This window comes from Monodelphis domestica, chromosome 3 (assembly GCF_027887165.1).
Source record: "Monodelphis domestica isolate mMonDom1 chromosome 3, mMonDom1.pri, whole genome shotgun sequence".
In the NCBI taxonomy this organism is placed as follows: Eukaryota; Metazoa; Chordata; class Mammalia; order Didelphimorphia; family Didelphidae; genus Monodelphis; species Monodelphis domestica.
This window is the reverse complement of record NC_077229.1, coordinates 6,696,592-6,723,716: the sequence shown is the minus strand read 5'-3', so window position 1 is coordinate 6,723,716 and position 27,125 is coordinate 6,696,592. Positions and strand designations below refer to the sequence as shown.

The 27,125-nt window shown below is 44.0% G+C and overlaps 1 protein-coding gene across 1 annotated transcript; it reads right to left on the bottom strand.

Annotated features, from left to right (window-relative positions):
* Window positions 1-26,610, bottom strand: LOC100619204 (zinc finger protein 345-like). Its single transcript, XM_056820417.1, has 5 exons — window positions 26,495-26,610; window positions 21,816-21,938; window positions 9,033-9,156; window positions 5,068-5,163; window positions 1-3,435 (listed from the first exon to the last, which is right to left on the bottom strand). The coding sequence occupies exons 2-5, from the start codon at window positions 21,918-21,920 to the stop codon at window positions 1,472-1,474; spliced, it is 2,289 nt and encodes a 762-aa protein (XP_056676395.1). The 5' UTR covers window positions 21,921-21,938; window positions 26,495-26,610; the 3' UTR covers window positions 1-1,471.
* Between the last annotated feature and the right edge of the window lie 515 nt (window positions 26,611-27,125).

The following is a 27,125-nucleotide window of genomic DNA, read 5'->3' as shown; positions in this document are numbered from 1 at the left end:
TTGAATTTATGGTAGTTTATTTTACAATCAAGGGAAGATATCATGGAAGAGAGAAGGGAAGACACAGAGAGCGAGAGAGATCTTGCTTCCTCTGACCCTCGTAGCAATTCTAAGGCCCCAGCCAGGGGAAAGGAGTCTCAAGATGATGGGCCATGACTGGGGACTCATGCCTCCAGAAAGGGCAAGGAAAGAAGTCAGTATTTACACTCACTATGGTGTCAGTTCAAACAGCAGATTCTTTTATAAGCCTCAACTTTAGCAGGCCCCATTCCAAGTGTCTCATTCAAACTCCCAGACCAACCACTAAAAATTCCCAGAAAACCAACTTCCCTCAGGCCCCTGTCTTTCTTTTAAATATTTTTTTTGCTTCACTTCCCCTAATTCCACATCTACCAATCACACACACGTGGGTCACAGACATCCCACTTAATGATTAAGTGGGAGATTTACAACCTTGTTGATCAGATCTAATATGGGCACATCTTCACACTCAACTTCAATTACTGTATTTACATTCCTGGAGATTAAATCAACAGACAGGGGATTACAATTCAACATTCAAAATCAAGGAACCAATAAATAACTTCATTGTTACAACCAGTGGATAGCCAAATCCAATATTCACAAGTTCTGTGTTGGTATGATAAATAGATCTTGCATAGACCATAATGTGAAATAGGCATAAAACTTCATATGCAAGTGATCGGTTTAAAAATTGTAGAAATAAGTGATTGTATCAGTTGTTACATTAACCTGTGAGTGCAATCAGTATAGGGTATAAAGCTATTAGATGCATGGTGATTTTCTATATTAGACAATTCTGATAATGCAATCAACTGATGTTGGAATGCCAATAATTTCACATTTGAAATTGACATCATTTGTTATATTTTGATTACTGCTGCCCCAGAAAGGGAAAAAGGGGAATTTCCTTCACACAATAGCAAGACTGGATTTGCATTGTGAACATCTTTCCTCATTTCTTACATTCATACTTTCTCCCTAGTGTGAATAATCTGGTGTCGAGAAAGATGGGAGTTACGACTGAATGTCTCGTCACACTGCGTACATTCATAAGGTTTCTCCCCAGTGTGCCTTTTCTGATGTTGAGCAAGATTGCATCTAAGACTGAATGTCTTTCCACACTGCTTACATTCATAAGGTTTCTCCCCAGTGTGTACTCTGATGTTGAGCAATACAGGAGTTCTTAATGAAAGTCTTTCCACACTGCTTACATTCATAAGTTTTCTCCCCAGTGTGTATTCTCTGATGTTGTGCAAGACTGAATCTGTGACTGAATGCCTTTCCACACTGCTTACATTCATAAGGTTTCTCCCCAGTGTGCCTTTTCTGATGTTGAGCAAGATTGCATCTAAGACTGAATGTCTTACCACACTGCTTACATTCATAAGGTTTCTCCCCAGTGTGTACTCTGATGTTCAGCAAGACTGTGGACATGACTGAATGTCTTTCAACACTGCTTACACTCATAAGGTTTCTCCCCAGTGTGTATTCTCTGATGTTGTGCAAGACTGAATCTGTGACTGAATGCCTTTCCACACTGCTTACATTCATAAGGTTTCTCCCCAGTATGAGTTCTCTGATGCTTAACAAGATGGCATCTCTGACTGAATGTCTTTCCACACTGCTTACATTCATAAGGTTTCTCCCCAGTGTGTATTCTCTGATGTTGAGCAAGATGGCATCTCTGATTGAATGTCTTTCCACACTGCTTACATACATAAGGTTTCTCCCCAGTGTGTATTCTCTGATGTAAAGCAAGACTGTAACTACGACTGAATGTCTTTCCACAATGCTTACATTCATAAGGTTTCTCCCCAGTGTGAATTCTTTGATGTTGAGCAAGACTGTGGCCATGACTGAATGTCTTTCCACACTGCTTACATTCATAAGGTTTCTCCCCAGTGTGCCTTCTCTGATGTTGAGCAAGACAGTGGCCAGGACTACATGTCTTTTCACACTGCTTACATTCATAAGGTTTCTCCCTAGTGTGTATTCTCTGATGTTGAGCAAGACTGTGGCCACGACTGAATGTCTTTCCACACTGCTTACATTCATAAGGTTTCTCCCCAGTGTGTATTCTCTGATGTTGAGCAAGATTGCATCTAAGACTGAATGTCTTTCCACACTGCTTACATTCATAAGGTTTCTCCCCAGTGTGAATTCTCTGATGTTGAGCAAGACTGTGGCCATGACTGAATGCCTTTCCACACTGCTTACATTCATAAGGTTTCTCCCCAGTGTGAATTCTCTGATGTTCAGCAAGACTGTGGCCATGACTGAATGCCTTTCCACACTGCTTACATTCATAAGGTTTCTCCCCAGTGTGTATTCTCTGATGTTTAGCAAGATTGCATCTAAGACTGAATGTCTTTCCACACTGCTTACATTCATAAGGTTTCTCCCCAGTGTGAATTCTCTGATGTTCAGCAAGACTGTGGCCATGACTGAATGTCTTTCCACACTGCTTACATTCATAAGGTTTCTCCCCAGTGTGTATTCTCTGATGTTTAGCAAGATGGCATCTCTGATTGAATGTCTTTCCACACTGCTTGCATTCATAAGGTTTCTCCCCAGTGTGTATTCTCTGATGTTGAGCAAGATGGCCTCTCTGACTGAATGTCTTTCCACACTGCTTACATTCATAAGGTTTCTCCCTAGTGTGTATTCTCTGATGTAAAGCAAGACTGTCGCCACGACTGAATGTCTTTTCACAATGCTTACATTCATAAGGTTTCTTCCCAGTGTGTATTCTCTGATGTTGAGCAAGATGGCCTCTCTGACTGAATGTCTTTCCACACTGCTTACATTCATAAGGTTTTTCCCTAGTGTGTATTCTCTGATGTTGAGCAAGACTGTGGCCACGACTGAATGTCTTTCCACACTGCTTACATTCATAAGGTTTCTCCCCAGTGTGTATTTTCTGATGTTGAGCAAGATTGCATCTAAGACTGAATGTCTTTCCACACTGCTTACATTCATAAGGTTTCTTCCCAGTGTGTATTTTCTGATGTTGAGCAAGACCGGACCTCTGATTGAATGTCTTACCACACTGCTTACATTCATAAGTTTTCTCCCCAGTGTGCCTACTCTGATGTTCAGCAAGACTGTGGCCATGACTGAATGTCTTTCCACACTGCTTACATACATAAGGTTTCTCCCCAGTGTGAATACTGTGATGTCGAGCAAGACTGGCTCGTTGCATAAAATACTTTCCACACTGATTACTTTCACTAGATTGTTCTTCAGTGTGCATTCTTTGATATTCAATATAGGATGAATTTTGAGAAGCAACACAGACTTCTCTGGAATCAAAGTTATTGGGACTAACACTCGTGAATCTTTGTAGGTCCATTTCTTCCACAGGAGGGCTCATCTCTGTTGGATTCACCTCCATTTCAGGTATGATCTCTCCTAAAAGAAATCAACATGGTTGCAGTATAGAAGCAGGACTCTCTCTCTTCATGACCTATGTTAAATTTAATTGTGATTTGACTCTGAATATATAGGTAGTCACCAGGGATTTAATTTCTAAATCTCAAAATGAATTACTAAAGTAAATGGAATTTATGATAGTCTATTTATAATAGGGGGAAGATTCTAAGGAAGAGAGAAGAGGGGAGGGAAGGAAGCAGAGAGGGAGAGAGGAGGGAGGGAGGGAAGGAGGGAGAGAGAGGGGGGGCGGGGTCTGGCTTCCTCTGAGCTCTGATACCAGTTAGAAATTCTAAGCCCCAGCCAGGGGAAAAAAAAGTCTCAAGATAAGGGGCCTTTCCTGGAGGCTTTAGGCCTCCAGAAAGGCAGGGTCACTATGTCAACCTTTCACTCACCAATTGTGTCCCTGGGACCCCGGGTCCTCACTAATTTAAACCAGCAGTTTAAATTAACTTTTTCCTCTCTCTCTCTCTCCCCCTCATCCTTAATTTCTTTCTCCTATTGTAAATAAGTCACCATAAAATTCCATTCTGAGTTGAGTGCTTCATTGGGATTTAGAAATTAAATCCCTGGCCATCAACTACATTTATATTAAGTCTCAAGCCAAAAATTGACCCTTTACTTGGAGCCCCTTGCTCCATTTTCAACGGGGTAGGTAACTGGAGGGGCCTAGGAGGGCAAGCTGAGAGGGAGAGGTTGTGTGCCCCGAGTGCCAGAAGGATGAGAGGTAGGAGCAGTAAGGGAAATGAGTTGGGCAGGGTAGGAAGGAAAAAGGGGTGGGAACTGAGGGGGGGAGGAGGCAGAGAAGTTGGGGACAGGAGGAATGGGGAGGGGCTAGGGAAGAGGGGATAGAGCAGATAGCATGGAAAAGGAGGGGTTAGGTAAGAGGGGGAGGGGCAGTCAGCATGGGTGGGATGAATGGGTTGGATCGCTATGAGAGATGTGAATCTTGAAATTTCTCAGACTTGTGAATGTTAAAAATTTCCCCAATGGGGAATTCTCAATTGGAACAATTCCTTGCTGGGAACATTCCCCATTTGGAATGTGAGAACTCTACTTGGATCAGAAATGGGAGGACCTCTACTCCACCCGTACTAAGGACTGCTTTAGGGGAGAAAACTCCTTGCTGAACAATGAAAGTACTTAAACCCATACTTATAATGAGGCAAAAAGTTCTTTAAGTCATGCCTAGTCATTTTTAGAAGTAATACAAAGGGGTGCTAAGTACCTATTAAAGGTCAGGCAACTTGTAAACTTGCCAGGAGCAAAGAGGTGAAAACTTATTCAGAAGTTTTTTTCTGGTTCAAACTTATTAAAAGGGATTAATCTACTCAGCTGTGAATTCAGAATGGGCTGTCCTTTGGAAAACGTCTACTGTGATTGGTAGATGTAAGGACTTAGGAGAGGTGACATAGGAGAAATTGCCCTTTAAATAAGAGCTCAGATAAGAGCTCAAAGGACTCATAGTCAAGGGATTACAATTTAATCTTCACAATCAAGGAAGAGCTAATTCCCTTCAGTGTTACAGTCAGGGGAGAGCCATATCCAATGTTCACTGCACCTAGAAGCCTCTCGTTAGCCCGACTCTCCCACACCTCTTTTCCCCTCCCTCACCTGGGCAGAAGCACCTCAGGCCTTCTTGCTCCAGCATCCACGGGGCTTCCCTCTGCTCCAAATAAGATAGAATGTCTTCTGAGGGTACTGGAAGCCCTGAGCAAGGAAGATGGAGAAACTTGTCACTGAGTTCTCTTTAGGGAAAGTTTGGGGAGTCCAGTGACTCCACTCAGAAACTGTCCATGAGGTTCCCAAAGGAGTCTGACCTCACCCATCAGTGTCTATAATGCAGGATCCCAGGGTAGGATGTTCCTATTACCCTTCTGGGGAGACCTCAAATGAGCAACAGCCCTGTGCCCTCATCCTGTGCTGGTCCATACTGGCAAAAACTCCTAAACTCCCAAACTTGGTCTGAGGGTCATTATTTTGTGTCAGTCTAAAGCCCCAGACATGGGGACCTTTGTAAAAATAGAGATTTGAACCCTGGACTTCAATCCCCAGAAGGCCTTGGAACTTGCCAGATTGCCCTATGATCTCCCTGAGTTTCACTTGAGTGCGAGATCACAAATTATTATTTAAAGGGGCTTTCCACCTACTCTCCCTCTCCTTTTCCCCTTCCAAGCACACCCATCTCTCAAGATGTAGAGTAAGTGAAGTTAAATGGGCCTTTCAGCCCTCTAGGCATGTGCTTTCTTATTTTGTATTTTCTTCATTTCTTAATCTTTAATAAACCACATAAAATACACTTTTAGCAGAGAAACTAATTTTAATCTTAACAGTTATGGCGACCACTAGATTGGATGAGAACTTCTCAATGATTTCTAAGCTACGTTTCTCCAAGATGCTTTTTTAGAAAACCATCTTGATCAGCTCCTGCCTGCAGCCATCTACCTCGGTCTTTCTTGATTCAATACTGCTCACCTGGTCCCAGCCCTTCCCTACAGCCCGGCTTGGCCCGGCCCGGCTCGGCTTGGCTCCTGCTGCCTGCTTCTGCCTGCAATCCGGACCTGATTGATTCAGATCGCTCCTGCTCCGGCTCTTGCTCCTGGCCTCTCTCTCGCTCACCTGGCCCAGCTGATCCTGGCCCAGCAACTCTGGCCTCAGAGCAGATCGTTCATCTCCCCAGGCCCAAGACTCACTTCTATTTGGTAAAAAACGGGGGTGTTTTTTCTTTCCTTAGGCTACAATTAGCCTCCACATGGACTGGGGGCAGGGGATCACAGAGAGGGAGAAAGAAAGAAGAGACTTTCCCAATAAGGAACTTAAAGCATGGCTACTTTAAAAGAATATCTTTTCACTACACTGATCCTTTTATTTACTTCACCTGAGTGCAAGGGGAAAAATTCAGCTCCCTGCAACTCTTTAGCTAAATTTGAGATTCCTAAAATTCACCCTTACTATGGGAAGGCAGTTTAGTGGCTCAGTGAATTGAGAGCCAGGCCTAGAGACAGAAGGTTCTTAGTTCTGGCCTCAGACATGCAATATACTATTTCAGTTTTTTTATCTCCTTTTTATATACGAAACACATGTCAACCATCATTAAGATTTCCTTTAACCTTTTGATTTAACAGTAATATAAGTTTAAAATACATTTGCTAATGCATGCCCCAGAAGCTTGAGAGTGTAATAATGATGCCACTAATTGTTTAAAAAAATTATGGGATGTTCCTTGATGATTCTGTCTGATTCCAGTACAAGATATACAAAAGAACCATTACACAGGGCCAAAGATGCACTTCCAAGCCAATACAAAGGACTTGAACCTAGTGTGAAAGCTCAAGGTTGTGATGCTTAGCATATGTGAAGACATAGGCCTTCCTTGTATCCACACTCACTCTGAAAATGCTTACATATGAGTATCCCAAACTTGGCTCCTACTTGGGTTCTATAATCTAGTCCCTTTTCTGTCCTTCATAGTGTGGCAAACTTTCTGTTGTCCTGGCTACTGACTGGGTAAATGCATCGTTGCTTAGATCATTTTAATTGGGCCCTGATTCAAGGACCTGTTATAAATTTCCTTTTCCTTTTCTTGCAATTTTTTACACATAAGACTTTGATCGTCTATATTTTCATTCAGAAATTATCTATTTTTATTTGGATTTTTCTGATGTCTTTTTAATTTCTCTTGCCAATAGATTCATATACCTCATAATTCAGCCATGCATCCCTAAGTGATACTGTGTTTTTCAATCACTCTCTTCAGGGGAAAATGTAAAAATATTATTATTTTTTAAATTGCAAAGTTCAAAGTCTTTTTAAGAATAATTTTAGGTTAAGAAACATGATACCTCTCTGAATCCATGAACTGAACTGTATGGAGAAGACACCATGAAGATACCTCCAGACCACAAGCAGCAGAAGAAGATCAAGAATTAACTTTGGGGTGATTGATAGATCATTTATTTGTATGTATACTTTCATGCCAAAGGGGATTGCCCCCTAACTGGCTATTTGTCAATGCGTCTAGCAATTATTGGTTTTGTTCTTTTTTTCCTCTTATCCTCAAATTATTGTAATATTTAAGTAGATTATGTTTTCATGATCCTTTTGGGGAAAATCTTTCCCAACAAGGATCACACAGAGAAATGTAAGAATGGAGATGTGAATCCCGGATTTCAATCCCCAGAAGTCCTTGGAACTTCCCAGATTGCTCTATAATCTCCCTGAATCTCACCTGAGTGCGAGATCACAAATTATTATTTAAAGGGGCTCTCCGCCTACTCTCGGTCCCTGCTTCCGCTTTCAAGCACAGGCATCTCTCAAGATGGAGAGTAAGTGAAATTGAATGGGTCTTTCGGCCCGCCTAGGCACGTGCTTTCTTATTTTGTAATTTCTTTATTTCTTAATCTTTAATAAACCTCATAAAGTATAATACTTTTAGCAGAGAAGCTAATTTTAATCTTAACACCTTGAGGGATCAGCTTTTCTCCCATCACCCTGCCTGCTTCTCCCTCCCTGACACCTCTCTGAGCCTTGTGGACTCTTCTCTCAGGGAGTCTCTCCCTGCTCCCCTGGGGAATTCAACAATCCCTGTTAGGTCCAAGGCTGTCTCTCAGGCCATTTATCTTGACAATAATAGATGAGGGCAAGCAGGGCCTGCAGCTTACAGAGCCTCCTGGAGGAAGAATCTCCACAGCATAGAGGGTGGTAAGAGGAGTGGAAAGAAATTCAAGGAACTAATCTGGAACCTTAATGGTAGGTTCTGTGCATTTTTTTCAGAGAAGGCTGGCCTCAGTCCATAGTGTTCCATTATCTGGAAATAATAGTAAGTAAGAAGGGCAGAAGGCAAGGGCCTGGGATTAGAGGCAGGAAGGCCTCAAGTATGCATTTTGACAAATAGCTCTTATGTGGGTGACTCAGAACAAGCCACTTGATTTGAGTCTATTTTCTCGACTGTAAAATGGGGATAATTGTATCACTGAATTAGGAAGATGAAGGTGAGGAAAAAGTGCCATAACAGAAAAACACTCAGCAGAGCCCTGGGCCAGGAGCAGGTCTTTATAAATGCTTAATCCCTTTATTCCCTTCCTTACAGGCTCTGTTGGGAGGCTTACTGCAATAGTAAAGAAGACTAATGACAAACCATCACTCTTGGGGACATCTAGGAACTATGAGTTTATGCAGGTTAAAGAGAAAAAGATTCCCAATAATATATACACCCTAGAGGGGAGGGGGGTGGAAGGAAAACCCTCCTGAATAGTTTTCCTAAAGGGGTTTGGGAGAAACAATTCCGTGCCAGGGAGAGGTGAGACAGAATCAGCTCTGATATTACTTCAACGTCTTGAGATTCTCCAACACACATTTGATCTTAGACCAAAGCACCAAAGGGAGCCTCTAAGGTCCCATTACACAATGCAAAGGCCTTTTACAGGAGAACGAGGCAGAAGGAGGGCCCTGGCTCTGGGACTTGGCATACCAATCCTCCACCCTTCCTCCTGACTGAAAACTGCTCCCAACCCTGCCTGCTTCTGAGAGTCATACTCCCTTGGATGGCAGACTTAAGGGGCAGAGAGAGGGCTTCTTACCCATAGAGAGCAGATTCCGGGCATTCTCCAGCATTACTTCCTTGTACAGCTCCTTCTGGGGAGGGGACAAGAGGCGCCACTCCCCCCTCGTGAACTCCACAGCCACATCCTTGAACGTCACCACCTAGAGCAGGCCAAGGCAGAGCACAGAGTGTTGAGAGCCAAATGACAACAAAGAGCCCACCTCTGTTCAGTTAAAGGAGGAAACTGATCCACAGAGAAAGGAGGGGCCCAAAGGTACTGCCCATTGTCAGTCTCAGAACCAGCCCTAGAAGCTGAGTCTTTTAAGAGCCCAATGGAGCCTTGAGAAAAGCAGCTCATGGATGCTCTGGAAGGAAGCCAAGGAGTTTCTAGTGTGCGAAAGGAAATCTCTAGGGGACCTCCAGTGCAGCCTGGATCTCAAGGGCCCCTGTGGTGGAATGTAGGAATCAGTCATGTGTCTGTTGCCCTGTTGCTGTGTCTGAGAATCACCAAAGTACCAGAGCCCAAGCCACGGAGTGGGTAGCTGGGTGGAAGGTAAAATGCAGGAGAGGGATGGAGAGGGGGCTTTTATACCTTCCCCAGAACTAACTGGCTGTCTGGGCTGGGGGTTTCTCTCTGACCTTTTCTGATCTCTGGCAACCCCAGCCTGAGCAAGCTGAAATGAGGAGCTCTACAAAGGCTGAGACCTCTTTCTCTTTCTACTAATAAATGCTCATCATTCTGGTAACAACTGTGAATTTCAAAACTACTCCACCCTATTCAGACCATTCTTTAGAAGTTCTGATTTAGCTAATTTCCTGATCAATAACAATAGAGATACTTGGAATAACAGAATCAGGTCTTGTTTGAGGCTAGTGCTTGGAGCTGGAGGAGCGCCACGAACTATTTTTCCTTTAGATTGGTCACGTGAGTGATAAAGATTGATCTCTTTCCTTGCCTTGGCTATCCAGGGCCTTAAAGCACACTTTGGCTCAGCCTGAGCTGAGTGGGTATTTAAAACCTCTTTTCTTCTCTCTCTCTCTCTCTCTCTCTCTCTCTCTAATAATTTCTTCTTCCTATTTGTAATTAAAACACCATAAAAAAAGTTGGCAGCTGACTTGAGTGTTTCATTTAGGAATTACATAGCTGAATTCCTTGGCAACCTTAAATTAATATATATCAGTCTTTTAAAGTGATTTCAATATCACAGTCTGGCTGACCACAAAAGTCTAAGAGTTCCCTCGATAAATTTCCTGAATTTTCTTACCTATTACTCTACTTTCTTCTCACTCACTCGGTCCTTTTTAACAGATAACTCTGCTTAAAGACACAGCTGCTAGAAGAGGTGAGTATAAAACACTACTTCTCTCTTCTTTTTTCTCCTTAAGTTAAATTGAAACCAGAAGTTTGTTTTTTTTTTCTCTCTCCTTTTAATCTTAAAGGGCAGCTGGGTGGCTCAGTGGATTGAGAGCCAGGCCTAGAGACCAAAGGTCCTAGGTTCAAATCTGACCTCAGATACTTCCCAGCTGTGTGACTCATATCTAGCTAGATAGCTAAATATAGTTGGTTGACCCTTGTTGATTAGCAGCGGGAAACTCTGGAAAACAGAGCCCTTGATTCGATCTCTTGCAACAAAAGCAGCAGGACCACCAGAGTACAAAGCCCATTTTCCTGCTTTCGGGCTTCTCTCCTTAAATTAGACAGAACACAGCTGTTTAAAATCTTAGCAACAGGGCCCTGAGGTCTTGGCTGGGAGAGCTAAATCTAGATTAGGAGTTAAAAAAAAAACCTGTAGAAACTTTTGGCTTTGTCCTGCTCTCCACATGTTTTTTGAAGAACATTAGAAAAATAATTACAAAACATATATACATATATATATTTATGAATACTACATTCTTCGACATTTATATGCTGGTTGAAGAATTAGGGGCATTGAGGAATACAGCATACCTCCAATTTTTTATATTAATAGGTAATGTCATTTTTGTACTCCTCAGCACTGTGTTTAGAGATGCTAACATAAAAAAATGAATTGAAGCTGAAAAAAAAGATGCAAGAGAAAAAGATGCAAGCCCAGTTTGAAAACTGAAAATGTTTCTTACAGGATCAATTGGCAAACATCCATCCTACCAGAAACAGACCTGTTTCAGAACCTTTAAATGAGGAATTTTCCTTCTCTGAAATAGAGATGGAAAACACCTTCCCTATAGCTCAGTTAACAGACTGCTTCTCGTGTAGTGCAAATTTTGACTGAATTTAATCCCCAAAACCCTTCCCCTGCAATCCCAGTTTCTGATGTTCCCTCTCCTACAGAAAACCAAATTCCAGGCCAAAGGAGATCTCGTTCTCCTAGAGAAACTTGTCCTAGTCAAACTGACTCACAGGTACAAAATTCCACCAGAGGCCTCTTTCCTCTAAGAGTACCTGAAATAGGATGGAATGGGGATGTGGTGACTTTAACACACAGGATACCTTTACTCCCCAAGAAATAAATGAATTTACATGAAATATCCCTACATATGAACAAGATCCCTTTCTAGTATCAAAAAAGATGGGAGACATTTTCTCAGTATAATCTGTCTTACAAGGACATTGAGAACTTGCTACAGGCTTTTTTAACTGAACGTGAGAAAAATAAAATAATTGCTCATGTTAACAAAACCTGGGGGCATAATGCAGTACATTGGCCATCTCAGTATCCCGAACGGACTATAACAACCCTGAGGATTATTGTAGAGAGGCCATCCTTACAGCAATGAGGGAATGTGCAGACAGTACAGATAAGTGGATGGAACTTGAAAAAATTAAGCAAAAGGAGGACGAAACACCCTCCAGATTCATAGATAGAATAATCGAGTTTCGGAACAGATACCTGGATTGGGACCTAACTAAAGAGAATAGCTTAAGACAAGTTAGAAGGATCTTTGTCAATAACTCTTGCAAAGAGATTAAGAATTATTTTAGAACACAATGTCCAAGATGGTCAGATATAGACCTTGAAGAATTACGAAAAACAGCTATATATGTTTTAAAGGGAAACAAAGAAAAGGAGGAAGAAAAATAATGACATGGAGGAAATGAAGAAATGAGATGTGTAAAAGATAAGATAGCTAAATTAGAAAGTGGCCATGATAATGAACCAATGACACCTGCCCCACTCCAGAAATCTAATTATCAATCCATTACCTGCCACTTCTGTGGGGGAAAAGGGCCACAATATGGTAAGTGTAGAGCTTTTCTCAAGATTATAGGAAGGAATACTCAGTTTAATAAAACTACAGAAGTGATAATTGTAGAAATACACATAATTATTGTAAAAAATAGACTCGAATACAGGACTACAATCCCCATGAGCCTTTGCTCCACTTCCCCAGAATGCCTTGTAATCTCACCTGGGCCGAGATCGAGAAGGGATTTAAACTGAGGAAAAGGCTTTTGAGGGTCTTTTGGACGGCCATTTTGCAGCAGGAGCGTCTCTTGCGTGATGTGATTTTATTTTGCCTAGGCCTCTGGCCTAGGCACATGTTTCTTACTTGTATATTTTTAATCTTTAACCTTTAATAAACCTCTAAAAAATATAATACTCCTTGCAGAGAGAAACTAATTTCTACCTGCCTCAGTCTCCCCATCTCCCCTAAATTTTAATCTTTACAGATGGCGACCTAATGGGAAAAAAAACCTCAATCTTCTGATTTCTTTTCTGATCTTAAATTCAGTTTTAATAGCTAGTACCTAGAAATTTTTTTTTTGAGCCATATCTCTCTGGCCAAAGTTTTCTACCCTCGCAAAGCTGCTACAGGCTCCGGACCTGCTGCTCACCCCACCTGGTTTGGCCCCGCCGCTTCCTGCCTCAGCCTGCAGCCCTGATTGTCCTCACCTGGTACCTGGTCCCGGCCTTGCCCACCCCGCAGCCGCTCCAGCTCCAGCTCCTGGCCTCTCACTGGCCCGCTGCCTGCCTATTTCTGCACCCCAGACCCATGAGCGTGACACCAAACCGGCTCATCCCCCAGATCCTTGGAGCAGATCGCTCAGGACTCATTGCGACCATCTGGTAACAGTATTGGCCACGTGGGTGGAGGGGAGAGACCAGAGGGAAAGGAGACCGGGCAATTTTCCCTTAGGCTAAGCCTCCACGTGGCTGGGGGTACTGGCCACAGGGTGATCAGAGGGGAAAGAGAGAAAAGACTAGAGAGAAGAAACAGACTTTTCAAACAGAAACCTAAAAAGCAATGGGTTTAAAAGGATTTTTGACTCTTCTGGCAATTTCATTAATTTTGCCTGCCTGTCTGGGAGCAGACTCAGCCCAAAGATTCAACTTTAACTTTGGGGAGGAAAATGGGTGGCCCAGCGAACTGGAAGCCAGGCCCAGAGACGGGAGGTCTCTAGCTAAAATCTGGCCTCAGATGCTTCCCTTGAATCCCATAGCCTAGCCGTTACTACTCTACCTTCGGACAATAGACATTTAAATGGATAATTAAAAACAAACAAACAAAAATAAAACCCCAAGGAACTTTGAAGAGACTAAAGGCTACATTCTAAGGCATTTCAGACTCCAATGGTTTATAAACATCTCTGTATTCTATTGCATTTTTTGTTTAAGGTATAACTTTGTGATTTTAAGTTCATATATTACTGGATTGAATATTATTCTGTGAACTGAAGGTTGATTGAATTTATTTTGAATGTACTGAGTTTTGAAATTCTGTTGTTTTTCCCCTATAACTGTTGAACAAATATTGTTGTGAATAAGCCCATATATGAAAAAACAGCTTTTTTTTTATTTTGCTGAGGATAGATGGACTTCAGAACTGGTTATAATTGCATTAACAACCTTTGGAATTTTAATGTGCTAAATACCTCAAATGATTTGATTTTAAGGGATTTTTAAGTATGATTTTTGGAATTTTTTTTTTAACAATCTGGTTATTTTTGCCTGCCCCTACCACGAGGTAAGGCCAATAGTAGCTGAAGTGAAATACATTTTATAAACCCCCAACCTTCCCACATGTGAATGGAAGTTGGGCAGTTAATCTCTGGGCATTTGTATCCCTATAAGCCTCCAAGAAAAAGGAGCACCCCTTTATTTATGCTCTTCAGCTCACTATTTTACTTGCACCAGAATGATATCTAGATTTCTTGATTATGTTCTTAACCCAAGATGAGTTTTACTTTGTTTAAAAAATATGTTTAAATACCAAGGTTGAAAGCTTGCTACATTTGTAAAAATTGTGACAAATGTCCATCAATTCATAGGTTTTAAAAATGTCATACAGCAACTTATGTGAAATGTGAAAGTGTGTTTGTTTGCTATTGTAATTAATTGGGCTATTGAGAATTTTGGGGATATTGATACCTACATATTTGTACTACTGTATTTTTAAGGATGAAAAAATCGTTAACCTTGTTCAATTCATTTGCCTTCTACTCACAGTGATCATGGCCAGATACAAAGAGGAAATGGATCTCATTTTTTGGTGAGAAAGCCTTGCATTTTATATTTTCTTAACTGACACAGAGTGTCAATGGTTATAAGCTATATTTTTGAATTTTTTAAAGCTCTTTTATTATTATATTTTTCTTGCATGTGCAATACACTTTTTCAGTTTTTTTATTATTTTTTCTCTCCTTTTTATATTTGAAGCACATGTCACCAGTATTAAGATTTTCTTTAACCTTTTGATTTTTAAGTTTAAGATACATTTGCTAATACATGCCCTAAAAGGCTTGTGGCTATAAAAATGATGCCACTCATTATTTAAATAAATTATGGGACTTTGCTTAATGATTCTGTCTGATTCCAGGACAAGAGATACACACAAGAGCCATTTCATAGAGCCAAAGAAAGGCCAATCTAGGATGGACTGATGCACTTCTAGGCCAATACAAAGGTCTTGAACCTAGTGTGAAGACTCGAGGTTACTATGTTTAACATGTGTTAAGTCATAGGCTTTCCTTGTATCCACACTCACCCTAAAGATACTCACAGACGAGTATCCCTGAAACCTTGGCTCCTACTTGGCTTCTATAATCTGGTCCCTTTCTTTTCTGCCTCTCATACTGTGGTACCTTTCTGTAGTCCTGGCACTGACTGGGTAAATGCATCATTACTTAGATCATTTTGATTGGGCCCTGATTGAAGGACCTGTTATAGATTTATTTTTCTTCTACTTGGAATTTTTACATATAAGACTTTGATAGTCTATATTTCCATCCAGAAATTTTTCTTTTCTTTTGGATTTTCTGATGTCTTTTTAATATCTCTTGCCAATTGATTCATATACCTCATACCTCAGCCATGCATCCCTAACTGATTCTGAATCTTTCAATCACCCACAACACGGGGGAATGTAAAAAAAAAAATCATTATTTAAATTGCAAAGTTTAAATTCTTTTTGAGAAGAATTTTAGGTAAAGAAGATGCTACCTCTCTGAATCCAGAACTGAACTGTTGGAGAAGCCACCATGAAGAAGCCTCCAGACCACAAGTTGCACAAAATTGAACTTTGGGTGTGGTTGATTGAACATTTATTTGTATGTATACTTTTATGCCAAAGGGGACTGCCCCCTAATGGCTTTTTGTCAATGTGTTCAGCAATTATTGGTTTTATTCTTTTTTCTCTTATCCTCACACTATTGCAATCTTTTAAGTTTATTATGTTTTTATGATCCTTTTGGGGAAAAATTAATTTTTCCAAAATGATCACACGAGGGAATGTAAAAAATAGACTCGAATACAGGACTACAATCCCCATGAGCCTTTGCTCCACTTCCCCAGAATGCCTTGTAATCTCACCTGGGCCGAGATCGAGAAGGGATTTAAACTGAGGAAAAGGCTTTTGAGGGTCTTTTGGACGGCCGTTTTGCAGCAGGAGCGTCTCTTGCGTGATGTGATTTTATTTTGCCTAGGCCTCTGGCCTAGGCACATGTTTCTTACTTGTATATTTTTAATCTTTAACCTTTAATAAACCTCTAAAAAATATAATACTCCTTGCAGAGAGAAACTAATTTCTACCTGCCTCAGTCTCCCCATCTCCCCTAAATTTTAATCTTTACATTATGACAATGAAAGCTACAACTTTAGAAATTATGACTATTGGAATAGATACTGGGAAAATGATAACTCACAAATAATTCCACAATATATAAAAAATGGTGCTCGTCCAAAAATACTCGAGGTGCTAATGCCCCACAAGGGGGTGCCCAAGAAACTTCCCAAACATGAAGGTGTCCAGGGGTGGGGGTGGGGAGGCTGGGGCACAGGAATCAGAGGACACAACATTTGATTTTCCAGACCCTATTGTCCTACTACCCGTTGTCCCTATCCACTGCCCCCCCATACTAATGAACCCCATGTTACTTTAAAGGTGAGTAATACCTATTATGATTGTCTATTAGACACTGGAGTTTCCTGGTGTCTATGAAAGAGAACTCCTGATTTACAATGTTATTCTGTTGCCTCAGAGAATATAATGGGAGTATCAGGAATAAGCCAAAGAGTTAAAAGACTTCCCCCTAGAATGGTGTCTGTAGGACCCCTAGAAGTACAACATTCCTTCCTTTTGATGCCTGACTCCTCCTTAAATTTGCTGGGGAGGGACCTTCTATGCAAACTCAGAGCCACAATAACTTGTTCCCCAGATGGTTCCTTATCATTGAAAGTACCAGACTAATCTTTAAATTTACTCCCTGTAATTCTCTCAGAGAGTCAGGAGGAAAGAGCATTCCACCTTTGCAATACCTGAAGATATACCGGAGTCTCTTTGGGCCACATCTTCTTCCAATGTAGGCTTAAGTCGGCTGTTCCTGTGCTGATAAAAACTAAATCTAGCGCACCTCCTTCCATTCCTCAGTATCCCCTCTCAAAAGAAGCAATTGAGGGAATTACTCCAGTAATTAACTCATTAATTGCACAGGGAATAATAATCCCTTGTAAATCTGAATACAACATGCCCATCCTGCCCATTAAAAAACCAAAAAGAGTGCCCGATGGTAAACACCTCTATAGATTTGTGCAGGATTTGAGGGCAGTGAACAATCACGTTATAAAGAAACACTCCGTAGTTTCCAATATCAATACTATTATTTCTTTATTTCTTCTATTCCTAACACAGTTACATACTTTACAGTAGTAGACTTGCTCTCAGTCTTCTTTTCCATACCCATACATGAGAACTCCAGGCATATCTTTGCTTTCACCTGGAAGGGCCCTTAATACTCCTGGAGTTGTTTGCCACAAGGTTTCGTAGATAGCCCGAGCTTATTTGCGCAAATTTTGAGCCAAAATACAGACAATATAAAATTTAAAAACAGCAAATTAATCAAGTACGTAGATGATCTACTCTTGGCTTCAACAGATGCGAAAACATGTCAGGAAGATAGCAAACACTTTCTTTTGGAATTGCACAAAAGAGGGTATAAGATCTCGAAGGATAAAGTTCAGTGGTGCCTCCCTAAAGTAGAATATTTGGGATTCATCCTGACTGCAGGTGCTTGCTGTATTTCTCCAAAATGAATTGAGAATATTCAAAATTCAAGTGCTCTTACCACTAAGAAACAGTTGAGAGCAATTTTGGGGGCAACAGAGTTTTGTAGACAATGGATTCCTTGCTATGGGGAAATTACTAAACCCCTTATAGCACTAAGAAGGGATTCGGTCCGTGAACCCCTCAAATTAGAACCAGAACACCTATCACCTCTATCAGCTCTAAAAAAGGCTATACTGTCTGCCCCCGCTGTAGACATCCCAGATTACAACAAGCCATTTACTTTGTATGTACATGAGTGAAGAGGGGTAGCTTCAGGTGTTTTAACATAGACTTTGGGACCTTCTCAGCGCCCAATTGCTTATTATTCTGCCCAACTGGACCCAGTAGCATCAGGAGCACAACCATGTCTTAGAGTAGTAGCTGCTACAGCCTTACTAGTGACAAAAACTGTTGATCTAATATTGGGATTCCCATTAACAATTGTGTCCCCACATGAGGTAGAAACAGTGTTGCTAAGACACAGAATACAGGCATTTTCTGATCAGCGAATTACAAGGTATGAAATAACCTTGTTAAACAATGAAAACATTAACTCGAAGAGCTGTTCAACTCTTAATCCTGCCACCTTGCTTCCAGATTTACCAACTTCAGGAGAACAATTACACAGTTGTGAAACATTAGTGTCCATGGCAGAAAAGCCTCGAGATGATCTTTTGGACACTCCCTTAAACAACTCAGATCTGGTCTTATTTACTGATGGTTCTTCTTTTATGAGAGATGGCATACGCTACACTGGAGGTGCTGTAGTCACAGAATTTGCCACTGAGTGGTCAGCTTCGCTGCCCTCTAATATTAGCCCTCAAAGAGCAGAACTCATAGCTCTGAAACATGCCTGAATAATTGCCAATGGTAAAAAGACAACAATTTATACGGATTATAGATATGCTTTTGGCATTTGTCACTCAGTTGGGATGCCATGGCTCAGGCCAGGCTAGAGTAGATCTTTACTTCATTCTATTGTGAATAAACCACCATAAAATTTCATTCTCACTTGAGTATTTCATTGGGATTTAGAATTTAAATCCCTGGAGACCACTAAAAGTCTCAACCCAAAAATTGACCGTAACACCTCCCTAACCTTATTTCCAAAGAAAACTCCCAGGCTTTCCAGAAACTTGCCCCTTTCTCTCCAGCTTGTACAACAAGGAAAGAACTAGATCAGTGAGGAAGTCTACTGAACAAAGAAGGAATGTACCCACCTGCTTCTCAGGTACAAACACCTCTGTTCAGGAACACTTGCAGACTTGTACAAGAACATTCATAGCAAAGCAGTTTGAGATGTCAAAAATTTGGAAAGTGAAGGGATGCCTTTCAATTGGGAATGGCTGAACAAATTGTGGTATAAGCTGGTGAAGGAATTCTATTTTGCTCAAAATAATAATAAAGTGGAGGAATTCCATGTCATGAGGAATGACCTCTAGGAATTGATGCAGAGTGAAAGGAGCAGAACCAGGAGTACATTGTAAACAGAGAATGATACATTGTGGCATAATCAGATGTAATCGACTTGTCTACTAGTAGCAATGCAATGATCCAGAACTATTCGGAGGGACTTACAAGAAAGAACACTATCCACATCCAGAGGAAGAACTGTGGGAAAAGAAACACAGAAGAAAAACAACTGCTTGATGACATGGGTCAGTGGGGATATAGACTCTAAATTGATCACCCTAGTGCAAATATTAATAGGGAAATGGATCTTGACCGATGGCACATGTTTTGTTTTGTTTTTTAATTTATTTATTTAGTCAATTTAGAACATTATTCTTTGGTTACAAGAATCATTATTTCCATCTCTCCCCTCCCCCCTTCCCGTAACCAACACTCAATTTCACTGGGTATTACATGTGTCCTTGATCAGAACCCATTTCCATGTTGTTGGTGTTTGCATTAAGATGTTCATTTAGAGTCTACATTCCCAACCATATCCCCTCAACCCATGTATTCAAGCAGTTGTTTATCTTCTGTATTTCTACTCCCACAATTTTTCCTCTGAATGTGGATAGTGTTTTTTCTCATAGATCCCTCCAGGTTGTTCGGGATCACTTCACTGCCACTAATGTAGAAGTCCATTACATTCAATTGTGCCACTGTGTATTGGTCGCTGTGTACAATGTTCTCCTGGTTCTGCTCCTTTAGCTCTGCATCACTTCCTGGAAGTTCTTCCAGTTTACCTGGAATTCCTCCACTTCATTATTCCTTTGAGCACAATAGTATTCCATCACCAACATATACCACAATTTGTTCAGTCAGTCCCCAATTGAAGGCCATCCCCTCATTTTCCAGTTTTTTGCCACCACAAAGAGTACAGCTATGAATATTCTCGTACAAGTCTTTTCCCTTATTATCTCTTTGTAGTACAAACCCAGCAGTGCTATGGCTGGATCAAAGGGCAGACAGTCTTTTAGTGCCCTTTGGACATAGTTCCCAATTGCCCTCCAGAATGGTTGCATTAATTCACAAATCCATCAGCAGTGCGTTAATGTCTCGACTTTGCAACATTTCCCCCAACAGCAGAAGGCTGTCTGTTTCCCTACAAGGAATGTTCTCCCTCCTGACTCTGGCCTTGGAGCTTGTGAATTTCAAAACTACTCCACCCTATTCAGACCATTCTTTAGAAGATTGATTTAGCTAATTCCTGATCAATAACAATATAGATACTTTGAATAACAGAATCAGGTCTTGGAAACTACATTCTCCACCCTACTCAGTGTAACAAGATTAGGAAGGGCTGCAGCAAACTCAAGATTTAATTATTTGAGAATATGGCCTTCAACAGACATGTGCAAAAAAAGGACAGACTACTGGGCAGTCCTAGGTCAAGTTGGAGCCACCATTGGCACATGTGAGAAGCAGGAAGTGAGGTAGAGAACAGACTCTGCAGTTTTGGGGACTTCCTGTAAGGAGGGCCAGAGTTCAGTTCGAGCCTAGAGCTTGAGGTGGACGAGCCCCCCAGGCAGCTTTCCTTCAGATCGGTCATGTGAATAAAGGGCTGATTCCCTTCTCTGCCTTGGCCTTCCAAGGCCGAAACTCCCTCTGGCTCTGCCAGAAGGTTGAGTTAACCTCTTTCCTTGTCCCCTTCTTTCCTTCCCTCCCTCTCCTTCTTTCTTAGTCCCGTTGTAATTAAACTGCCATAAACCTCCATTCTCATATGAGGGTTTCATTTAGGAATTTCATAAGTGAATTCCTTGGTGACTTTAAATTAATATATATCAGTCTTTTCATGTGATTTCAATATCACAAGCTTCCTCTGAGTCCCAGCTGAATCTTCCACTTGGCAACCAATGATCTCCCCTTAAGAGTCTTCCCTCCCACAATGCCTCCCTCCATTGTACCCAACCAGAGTTTGTTTGGACATGGCTGCTGAGGGGTCTCCTTAGTCAGTCCCTACCTTTGTGCTGAGCAGTACCAGGCACAAACAGGGTCTTCCTCCACCCCAGCTGACTTGGGCTAAGAAATGGGAAAGAGGAAGACTCGAGGACTTGAGGCAGAAGCCAGTGAGCAGCACCAGGGAACAAAGTCGGAACCTGAGGATGGCATAGACCAGGGGACACCCTCAGGCTCTTCTCCAGAACAGACTCAAGAGGGAACAGGTGAAAAAAGGCAGAGGAAGAGGGTGTGAGTGTCGCCAGGTAAGCAGAGAGAGCAAGGATACAATCCCTAGACAGGGAAGAAGAAAGAATCAATGGTTATACTTGGCGCTCATTTGTGATGGGGAGAAATCTGATATGGGAGCCAGTGCCTAGGGTCAGCTCATGGGGTCTGAGCTACCCAAGGGCCAAGGAATCACTCCCAAAGCCAAGATGAGAGCCAAGAAATGCTGTTCCTCCTGCCTAAGATGTGAGGACCAAAATGGCCCAGTAGGTAGGAGGGAGCAGCTTCCCAGCCCATCTTCTGTCAGAGCCAGAGAAAGGCCTCATTGCCTGATGGGTGTAAAACTGGAGATTTGAACCCCAGACTTCAATCCCCAGAAGTCCTTGCTCTGGTTCCCAGGATGCCCTCTAATCTCACTGAGATCTCCTGGGCGAGATCTAAATTTCTATTTAAACTGGCTGTAAGCCTACCGGCTCTCTTCCTGCTTCTGCTTCCAAGCAGACGCAACTCTCATGATGTAAGTGAAATTGAATGGGCCTCGGCCCTCCTAGGCACATGCTTTCTTATTTTGTATTTTCTTTATTCCTAATCTTTAATAAACCTCAAAAATATAACACTTATAGCAGAGAAACTAATTTTAACTGCTACATGGGGCTCCCATCTGGGGCGGGAATGCACTGACCTGGGCTGGGAGTCTGTCCCTCTCAAAGGCCATCCATGAGACTCCAGGCTCTCTGTGGAAGCAGCAATGTAGCCCCAGTGAATCCATCAGGTGAAGAGCCTCCATCTTATCCCAGCCTTGACTCTAATGGTTAAATTAGGAGTTTTGACAAAATAAGAGAGCAGCTTTTAATCATTTAAGTTTTCTGAGAATCGAGTTGTAAATTAATATTATCCCTTTAAGTCACAGAAAAGAAAACTTCTAGCAGCTTTTAACAATTAACAATTAAATTAAAATACAGATAGAAAAAGAATATAGTAAAAATGAATATAGTAAAGGAGAAAAACATAAGAGGTAGACAAAGAAAATATCCCAATTTTTATACTAATTATCCAATAACTACCTATAACTACCTAAACTGACTATATCTACCTATAACTGCCTCAAACTACCACTAATACCAATCAGCTCACAAAATTCCAGCCCAATCAAAACCAACTCAATCAGTATTTAATCCAACCCCAATTAGGTCTGTCAATGAAGACCAGCCACCTTTCAAAAAGTTCACAAAAGAAAAAAAATCTAACAGCCCAAACCCAAACCCCAAAACCCTGTAAAGGCTAGAGTCAAAAAGCCCTCTCAGTAAGCTGAGACCTGTCTTTACATTTCAGCAACTAATCACTGTCAGAAAAAAAATCTAATAGCCCAAACCCAAACCCTGTAAAGGCTAAACACAAAAAGCCTTCTCAGTAAGCTAAGACCTGTCTTTACATTTCAGCAACTAATCGCTGACAGAATGACTAACTGATGCTGGTCCACTTTAATACCCCTTTCCTACCTCACTTCCTGTCTCTATGGTTTCTACTTCCTGTAACTGTGAGCTGGTTAATCCTATACATCTCTATGGTAAGAGGACCTCCAGGTTCCCAGTTAAATTAAAAAGGGAATGAAAAATTACTTTTTAGACCACCTCACTCAGGGTCTGGAGTCTCCCATTCTTCCCTGCCCCCCCCCCTCAACTTTCTGGCTCCCCAAATGGAGCTCCAGCCAAAGCTCTTCCCAACAGGCCTCCCTTAGCCTAGGCAACATCTGACTGCTCAACCATACTGAGCAGCTGGAGCTGACCTGGTACACCACTCCCAAGGCACTCCCTCTCCTCTTACACCCTGTGTATAAAAAAAGTCTATCTTCCTCACTGCCTTTGAGCTCACTCTGGGCCAATTGCTCTTGGTGGAATTTGAGAAGAAAGCTGCCCTGATCTCCATCCGAGCTTGGATCTGGCTCAGCCCCATCCCTCCTGGGGCCAGGCCCTGGGATTTTGCACACTGAGATGGGGAGAAGGGACCCTGAAGGGCAGAGGTTTTCCCTGCTTTTCCCAGATCCTAGGCTGCCCCACAGGGATCTACAGGGAGTGAGATGCTACAGGAATCACCAAGGGCCAGGCTTGGCTTCAGGGGAGAGCCTGCTACCAGCAGAGGGCAGCTTGGGAAGAGAAGACAATCTGAAGAAGCAGATGAACACTCTGTTCCTCCTCTGCTGCCCCCTCCTTTCTCTCATCCTGCCAAACCCCCAAGAGGCAGCAGGGCTTTGGGATCCCACATAGAATGGGCCCAGGCTATAGGGCCCAGAACCTCCAGGGCTAGGGATGGGAGCCCAAACCCCTTTTGCAGGGAAGGGGCTTAAGGGTTCTGCCAGATGGCAGAGGAGGGAAGCATGGGGAAGGAGAGCCAAGAGTGGAGCTGGTAAGTCACATGGTCCAACAGAGCTCCTACCAAGGAAGTGTAGGAATGAGACTGGAACAAAGAGGGACCATTTAGAATGTTGGAAGCAGGGATAGGAGTGACAGTTGGAAGCAACAAGGAGGCACGTGGGAAAGAGAACTAAGAAGGGGGTATTATGCTGTCTGGACACTGAGGGAGATGGGAAGGGAGCACCTGGGCTCAGTACTCAAAACTGAGATACCTGAGATTTGCCTCAATTTCCCCTTGCCCTGAATAAATAGAATGATTACTCAAATCATTGGAGCACCTACCAAAGGAGCAGAGATACCATCATCAGCTGCTGAGGGGCTTGACCTGAAACCTCGTGGAGTCACCCTGAAGACCTGTCCCAACCTATACTTACCCAAGGAGGACACTAGTGGCCTGGTGCAGTGTAGTCTAATAGATAGTTTAGGGAGAAGGAGGAAAAACCCACAGAAGCCCTAGCCGTTTGGCTCAGCTGAGCAGAGAAGTCACAAACTGCTGGGGTGTCTCTTAAGGTTTCCTCATCCCTCCTTCCTAACCCTCCCTTGTTCACTAACATAATAAAGCACCCCTTTCTGAGTAAATTACAGTTAGATCAAAGTTGTCTTCTAGAGGATAAGAAAGAAGGAGAAAAGGAGAGAGAGAACTGGGGAAGGCTGGTCAAGGAAATCCAGAGTAGAAGCCATTCAGCCTTTCCCTTCAGGATCATGTACAGAGAGGAGGTTTTCTTGGGTCCCAGGTTCCAGCAAAGGCCTGGGAAAAAGTTGGTTTCTCAAGTCACTGAAGACTCTTGTTTGGGCAATGGTCTCTGTCCATCCTTGCTCAAACATCACCTCAGGGATACCCGTCTTGAGTCCTTTAGTGAGAGGGAGGAGAACCAAATGGCGTCTAACTCATCTCTGATCATCTCTCACTCACACACACACACAGTCTCTCTGTCTCCATCCCTTTGTTCCCTTCTCCTTCATCTATTATAAGTGTAACGGAGGGCAGAGACCCTGGAAAGACTCAAGTGCTCCTGGGGGTGGCTGATCCTGGAGAAACAGGATGACAGGGTGCTGGGGTCTCCTTAAGAGATGCAATAAGCCCAAGGGCCAGGGGACCAAATGAAGGGGCCAGGAAAGGGCTTTGGCTCCTGGGCAGCCCCAGGGAAAGAAGGCAGAGTTCAGGGATCCTCACAGAGGGCTGGGTCTGAGGGCAATACAGAAGAATCTTTAAGTAGGAGCTGGGAAACAGGACACCTGGGTCAGGAATCCTTATACCCCTGGAATGGCTCTGCTCTCCTCCCAGACTCCACCCCAGGGTTGGGATTCCCCCTGGGCCACCACCACCAGGCTGGGCAGGAGAGAATTCCCTTCCCCCAGCATCCAGCCCCTCTTTCCCTCCCCCATCATTCATCAGAACGCACCCCATGCCCTCCCCTCCTCCACAACTGTCTGGATAAAACCAGAGGAATGTTGGGGCAGGAGAGAGCTCCTGGGTGAGAACAGGGCTCATGGGGTGTAGGGGGGGGGCTGAGGGAATGTGAGGCCCACAAAGAGGGGCCATCTGGGAGTTCTGAGGTGGTGGGGTTTGAGACATCTCAGGAGAATCAGGCAGGTGAAGGAGAGGAGTCAGTGGGGAGGAGGGGGAGGAAAAATGGGAGAATCAGAACCAGAACCAGGAACAGGGCCTGGATGTGGCCAAGAGACCAAGGGAGGCCCAATCTGACCAGAAACTGACCCAAAGCCCAAGCCCTGCTCTCAGGGAATGGGGGAGGGGCTGCAGGAGTAGAACCTGGTCTCTCCCATGCCAGAAGTCCTCAAGTGCCTGCTGAAGGCCCCTTTGGGCTGGGGGATGATCATGGGGGGGATAGGGCCTTCTAATGCTGGGGGAGAGGGGCTCAGTCAGCCTCCAGGGGGAGATCCTCCAGCCAGTTCAGGGTTCAAAGACAAAAGGGGGGAGCCCACAGGAGCATAGAAAGGATCTGAGGCCAGATTGGAACCCAGGCCCTATCCACTGGGCTCCCTTTGCCATTGAGCTGTCCTCCCTGTGAGGAAGACGCTCCTCCTTCCTCAGCCCCGACTGAAGGGCCTTCCTGAGGCTCTGCTGGCCTCCTGGGCTCTCTTCCCTCTTCCTGCCAGCCTCCATTCAGGGGGCCCTATCCCCCTCCTCCCTGCCACCCCCTCTGCCCAGGACACACCAGCCTCCAGAGGAGTCCATGAACAGCACCTCCAGCTCCTGGCCAGGAGTCCCTTCTCTCACTGTCCCCCAGGGGCGGCTCACAGGCTCTCTCTCCCCAGCTCGGACCACTGCCCTCCCTGGCTTCCCTACAGTCCAAACGATAATTTCGCCTCCTCCGGGAAGCCCTCCTGAGCTCCCCTTCACTCTCCGCCCTCTCTCTGTGCATTATTGCCTGTGTAGCCAAAATAGAGCCTGCTTGGGGTGACTGAAGCAGAAGCTGCCCAAGGGGGACAGGAGCAGGAGCTCGGGGGTCTGAGGCCCAGAGGCTGGGAGGCAGGACTCCTGGGTCCTTACAGGGTGCACTAAAACTGCATCTGGTACTTCCTCACCGCTCCCCGGACACCCCCTCCAGGAAGGACGTTTCCCCAGAAAAGAAGATCCTGAAGAGGAATCCAGAGGTCACAGCCGACCCCTGACAGACACCAGAACAGCCCCAGGATACATCGTACCCCGCAAGAAACTCACACCCAGGCGCTCGCTGCCACTCCCGCTCTGCCTCAGGGCCAGTCAGCCCTGCTCAGCTGCAGAGTCCCAGTACTGGGGTGGAGAGAGGGAAGGGGAGTGGTTCGCGGCTTAGGGGGGATCCAGGAATTGAGCTACAGGAGGCACAAGCGGGAGGTGTCTGCCCCAGAGAGACTAGTAAAAGGGAGGATTCGAACTCAATCCAGCTCTCCGCTTCCCGCCGTCCCCCAGGCCCCTCCCCCTCGGCCCCCGCCAGCACTTCATAATTACCGAGGCTGCAGGCGCCGGGCGGAGGAAGTTCCACTGCAGGTTAAGGAGCGAGGCGGGAAGAGCTCTGGGAGAGGAGGAGGAGGTGGAGGAGGAACTGGTACGACCTTCACTTCGGTGCAGTCTCGGGGCTTCCGGGAGGAAAGAAAAGCGTCCCGGGGCCTCAGGCGTGCGGAGTTCCAGGCTCTTCTGGGTCCTAAGACAGTGTGGGGGCCTCAGGGAGATTCTCCCCCCGCGCTGGCGGCTGAGAAATGGGAACGGGCTGGGCGATTCGGTCCTCGTGCACGGAAGGAGCTCCCCAGGGGGGCGGGGCTCTGGGCAGCCTCGGTCTCGGGCACCAATGAAGACCCCAAGAAGGGCGCGTTTCCGGCCACGGGAAGTTCCCAGCCAGATAGCAGAAGTTTAGTAACGGGAGAGCTCGCGTGCCTGGGAAGAGGAGGCGGCGACCCCCGGGGATGGAGGGAGGCTCCGGCGGCCTTGGTGCTGGGATCAAGCGCGTGGGGAGCGCCTGTAGGACGAAGAAGGCCAGCTGAGGGGATGTCCTGCGACTCTGCGGGCCTTCCTGACCGAGGGACGCATGCGCGGGTCGGCCTTGCAGCCCCTCACCATCCTGGAGAGGAGTATGCTCTTAGTG